Genomic DNA, 5,931 nt, shown 5'->3' on the forward strand with positions numbered 1-5,931 from the left:
ATAGTGCCCCCGCTCTGAGCCGCGCCGGGCGCTTAATCGCGTAGCGGCTCCCCCGGCCTCGCCATCCCTTTCAGAGCTTGCTTTAAATTCGGTTTTTACAGAGCCGAGGCAGCAGGTCTCGCCCTCGCCTGGAGTATGCGGGCTCACTGTGGCTCTGTCGTGCAGCCCGACCCTGACCTCATCCATCCCTTGGACAGGCCCAGCTGGAGGTAGAAGATGCTGTGGCCTCGCAGCTCGCCTTTGGCTTGGGAGGCTCCTGGGGGTGTAGCAACATCTGTTTCTCTCGGCCTTCTACCAAAAATACGCTCAAATCGCTGGGGTTCATTGAGGGTACCACGAGGGCTGGGCGGGGGGCATGCTGAGCTGTGGGCCCAGGGTGGCCTCACGCTTTGGTGGCTGCGGGGCAGAGCTGCCTTGGAGAGCGAAGGGGAGAGGTGGGGAAAGGGACCGTCCTCAGTGGGGAGGAGAGGGCGATCTGAAAGTAGATCTTCTGTCAAGATACCTCAGTATAGCCTCGCCTTTGGCACATGCATCCCTCAGAGCCGATGAATCATCAGATTTTTATTTCAATCTATTGAACCACTTGGTATGATTCTTTTATTTCCACTAACTCATCCTGTCAACACCTTTGTTCAATTGCCTGATGCCTTCCATTAGTGAAGATTCAGAATCTGCCCTGAACCATGGAAGCTATTTCCTGCTCCATGTACTTGTCAGCAGTAATGACTTTCTCAGACAGGAGCATATTTCCATGTATTGATGTTGGAATTTCAATAACATCACGTTTGCTGTTTGAAAGCACCACTGGTTTCCTTGATAAAAATAATCACCTATGATTAGATAACCTTTTCTATTTGCGCCTAAAGCTAATGAACACGCTCCTTTTCGAAGACTGTAGCCACCAGCTCCTGTTGTCCCTGAACACATCTCCTGCGTGAGCCTTTTATGAACCTACTGAGAAGTGCTATGGGTGTCCGTGTCCCTTGGTGTCTGCTTGTAAGGTGCACTGTTTTATCTTCTTGCTCCAGAAAACTAAATGAATTTAAGACTAGGACCCAGCTTAAGCTTTTTCCTTGCCTTTTCAAATGCTTCAGCTTAGGTCTCTGATCATTCTGAGATGTGTTCAAGTTGTGTCAATAATTCTGAAGGATAGGCAACTGTTTTTCAGAGCATGTACTCATGCAGTTTTATAAACTGGTGAGCTGATTTCATGCACTTCGACTCGGATAGCTCCTCATTACCTTTCAGCTCCCACGTGGACCTGGTCAGGTAACACGTGACAAATACAGAAGGTCTCAACTCTTTGACTGAACTTTCTGTTAAGCTTAGTTCTTTGCTTTTTGCAGTTATTACAAATACTCGTTCTTTGGTATCATGCATTTTGGTCAACCCATAGAAATAATGGCTTCAGCTGTATCCTGATGGTGCATGTTAGAACCAGGCATAGGTCCTGATGTTCATACCGAATGAAAAGTTAGGTCAAACGATACGGAAGGGTAACTTCAGCTTACTAAGAAACATTCCTGACGTGAGAAGGAATGAACATCTTTTCTGTGAACAAAACTTAAAAGCATCCTATTCACTTAAAAACTCCCAAACCTTCTGAAATTTGTATCACAAGTGACCTTAACTTTGTCATTCTTTGGAATACTCAACTTTGTAATTTTAATAACATTCTTTTAAGGTCACTGTGTATGACTTGCTACATAAGAAAAAAAGGAAATGGCACAAAACCCCCAAAAATTCTGTCGTGTAGTATTGGAATGATGTAAACAGGTTGTCACCTATGGACTCTACGAGCAGACATCTGCTACTTGTGCTAAACAATTAGGAACTGTAACAAATTCTCCTTATGTGAAAGATCACTTGTAGGGGATGAGACATTTAAAATCCTAGGTTTCACCAACAGTCAGAATAGTTTAAGCTCATGTGTCCAGTCAGTATTGCAGTGATTTCTCATGGGTTACATGTAGTTGGTTCTGCAATCTACAGAAAGGTTTAGCTCGTGCTTAATGTAAAAGCATAGCTGCAAGCTCATCAGTCTTGTGTCACGTGCTGTCTGCTGCAGCTTGTGAGCAACGTTTGGATCAATGATGGTCACACTGCAGGTGTTCCTCTCTTATTTTAGGTGTTTGGGCCACAGTGCTGCCTTTCTGTCCCAGGGCAGAGGCAGTTAGGGCAAACACATTTGCACAAGCTCATTGGAATGTTCCAAAGGAATGGTCATTATTCCCTCTGATTCATATGCTGCACAATACAGTGCATAGTTCACTTCTTTAGACCTGTCTCTGGTTTGCCTTCTGGATTCCCTTAGCCTGCTTGAGTGTATTTTGTAATGGATCTATTTCTTCTTCTATTTGTGTCTTTCATTTCTTTACAGTCTCAGTTTTTTATGGGCTTTAGTATTCATAGACAGGCATGAGCGTGCCAGTGCTTCAGGCATTATTCCTGGAGGTGGTATCACTTCTTTTTTTTTTCTCCCGGTAAGATAGAACCAAAAGCTTTGCTTTAGTTTTTTTCATCTTTACTCCCTTAGGCAGCTCTCAGTACAGCCTTGGTGTTTGCTTCCCTGCCTGTACAGGAATTTTTTGTCTAGAAATTAAGCTCTGTGCTGTCTGCTTCTGTTACTTCGTTCTGCTTTGTTTTCCTGCTAATCACAGTATTTTTCATGCTCTGAGTCTCCTTAGCTTGGCCTTTGCCACAATGTTTCTTGTACCTCATGCTGAGTAATTAGAAAGGACACCAAATGAGTATCCCAAAATGATTTGTAATTAAAACAACTGATTAAAAAGCTGCTGTAACTGCAGCTGGTATTCACATCGGTGCACATCTTGGTGCCCTTCCAGAGTCGTTCCTCCTCCAGCAGGTTGCTCAGGCCCTAATCCTCTAATCTATACCCTCTATAAATTGCCCTCTAAGAGCCATCTGTCAGCTTGCTCCTGACCGGCATGGAGCAAACAAACCTAGCCTTCCTCTGAGGAGGGGCAGCGATCCCAAGGGTAACCCCTTAAACTCCTAGGACAGGGATTTCTGCCTGCTAGAGTTTACCTGAAACTTTTTGACCACAACCTTTTTTTTTTCCTATACCAAAAATACCAGTTAAATGTCTTTAATTGTATTGGTATTAACCTTGATTATATTATCTATATGTATCATAGTGTCTCTCTTCCTTCTTCTAAACTCTTGATCGTTGTTCTGTGTTTCTTTTCCTGTTTTTAGCAGACTTGCATGTACTGCCTGATAATTTTCTACTGTAGAAGATAAAGAAATATATCTTTGTCTGTATTTATTATGCTTCCAAAAGAAAAATGAAAAGGAACCCTTGCAATGAAGTAAGTCAACAAGACTGATTCTTAAGGCATCATCAGTAATAGCTCAACTGTATTATCTCACTAAAAAATGCAGATTTATTACTTTCTTCATTTCGGCTGTGAATACAATAGATTAAAAAAATTGTACTGATCAAACAAGTCTACTACAGTTTGGCACTGGAGCTGATAAAATGGCTATCTTCAAATATGGAACACGAATGAAACTACAGTAATCAAATTAATGATTTATATTATTCATTTGGCTTTTTTCCATTCCTGTCAGTGGAAGACTGGCTTGACTACAGAATGTTTGTACTTTGAAAAGATCTGCAGTAGCAAAGTAATACTGATAAAAAATATGCAAAAAGAATACGGTGAGAGTAATAGATACAGAACTTCTGAAGGAAAATAACTTGAAAGAAGTCTTGCTTCTAATATTATTGAGCCGAAACAATTGTACTGAACTGCGTTCATCAATAGATTCTATTTGAACACTGGCTAAACACATTAGAACCTGCACTTTTGTTCATCCATAGCATCAAGTTGCTCACCTCTACATTGGAATTAAACTAGACTATTTTTTACTGTTATTTACACAGTGAGATTATAGACATTTTTTACAGTGCCTTTTGAGGTCAGGATAGAACACAGGCTTGAAACCTACAATGAAGTTCAGTTGGCATTTGTTCTTAATGAATTAACCATCTACCTTGTCATCAGATCTGTTCTGTCATTAATGACGCAAATATCACCAGGCACGGAGTTTCCATTATGTTGAATTGTGTAACAATCCGGTACTCCATCTTCAGAAGACATGAGGTTACAGACTGTTTCCACAGCTTATCTTGTTGGTAAAATAAGTAAAATATGAGAAAACAAGATACGATAAAACAGTGGCAGCTTGTTTACATTGTTTGTTAGGTATAATGGCAGTCATGAAATATGAAAGCACATCACATTTGGTCTCAGTGCATCAATATTTTTCTCAAAAGAAAACAGTGCTGAAAACTTTTGTCAAAACATTCTCATTAAAATAACAAAATATGTGAAAAGTATAGCTGTAACAAAATCTTTTTAAAATTACCCTCTCCATTGTATTTTTCCATTAATATTTCAGAAGGGTTTATTCTCAGATAGAAAATTCATGGGCTTCTTAGTCAGGAACAAGGTAAGAATCTTGAACTAAATTGCCCTAAAGAAAGCTAAGTTTATAACCATAGTTTTACTCTTGATTTCAAGCAGTGGATGTAACACATCATGTCTTAGAATCATTAAGAAGTTATCATTTTTATTCCACTACTAGTTCCGACATCTCTATGATAAATCTGTCATGTGTCCCAAACACACCAAGCACCTGAGTGTCTCAGGAAAGTCCTTCCTCCCAGCTGCGAGTGGGCTGACGTGGTCTTAGCTCTGCTGGTTAAGTCAACTCAAGTAAAGGGCCATGTTGCTGATGGACTAATTTCAGCTCCCATACCATTGCTTAAGGCTATTGTGTGTATTCTTAGACTACTCTACAGCCTGTAGACATCTAAATGCGTCCTTTTGTCTTCCAGGTGATTTTCTTCGTTCGCAAGCAAGGGGGTTTTGACTCCAGTGGAGGACTACTTATCAGCTGTATGACAAAACAAACACAAAAGTTTTGAAAATTAAAGGCTGGATGCACAGCAGCATCACCTGAAAAAATACTACATTTAATATTATGAAAATTGTATTAGAAATAAGATATACAGTGAGCACTGAGTCAACTTTAAAAAAGGTCACTCATACACCAAGTACAATAACATTGATTAACATTAAATATTTGAACAGTGACTAAAACTGAATCCAGTAAATTGCCAGGAAAGGTTATGTTGATCACTGTGTGATGAGTAGTGAAATGTTATTAGAACTGACGAGTGGGAAACTGCACTCAAGAAGAAAAATTTAAGATAGATAAATCCAAAAATAGGCCATTAAGAAACGTAAAGAAACATTCTCAACAGAAGGAATGATTTACTTTAAAAAAAAAAATTTAAATATGTATGATTATTTCTGTTTTTCTAGGAGTGATGGGGTAGAGTAGATCAAAACAGCCCAAAAAATGCGTAGATAAAAGCTCACTTGTACTTTTTAGAGTAGCTGCTAGGCTGTGAACAAAAGTGGCAGTGGATCAGCAAACCTTAATAATTTCCCTGACTACTCAAACTCTGTAAAGCAGATTGTTTGGTTCCCTCTTCAGCTTCATTTAGCAGGGTACTGTGAAAGCTGCTACGGATCAGGTGGAAAGTACTCATGCTGAAGTAAGCATGGAGTATCCTTCAACATACTATAAATTCTAAGTCCCTGCTCTTTGAAATTAAAAGTTCCTATTTCTTTGAGCGTATTTACTGGAAGCTGTTTCCAAGTAGAAATGCCAGAATGACTTCATAAACTTAAATCATGGTGCTTGGGAGCCAGATTGTGCTATGATTTATAAAAATGCAATCTTGTTGAAATCTCCTTCTGTGCAGGAGGTCAGTAAAAAGCCTTTTCACCATTACAGTGCTGGCACTCAGCGCAAGGTGGAATTTTACTTAAAAAATTGAATGAGCTATTACTAAGCAGAAAGTCTGGATGAAACCAAGTAACACATTCAGCA

The 5,931-nt window shown here is 39.9% G+C and overlaps 1 protein-coding gene across 1 annotated transcript in view; it reads right to left on the minus strand.

Moving 5' to 3' along the window:
* Positions 1–1,380, minus strand: part of PIGK (phosphatidylinositol glycan anchor biosynthesis class K) — a 73,989-nt gene extending 72,609 nt beyond the window's left edge. Inside the window, exons 1-2 of the mRNA XM_035893554.1 lie at positions 1,242–1,380; positions 178–409 (exon numbers count right to left, since the gene is read on the minus strand). Of these exons, the coding sequence (XP_035749447.1) occupies positions 178–409; positions 1,242–1,380 (371 nt within the window). The remainder of the gene's footprint in view (positions 1–177; positions 410–1,241) is intronic.
* Between the last annotated feature and the right edge of the window lie 4,551 nt (positions 1,381–5,931).

Source organism: Egretta garzetta, unplaced genomic scaffold, assembly GCF_000687185.1.
Source record: "Egretta garzetta isolate BGI_Z169 unplaced genomic scaffold, ASM68718v1 scaffold75, whole genome shotgun sequence".
NCBI classification, from domain to species: domain Eukaryota; kingdom Metazoa; phylum Chordata; class Aves; order Pelecaniformes; family Ardeidae; genus Egretta; species Egretta garzetta.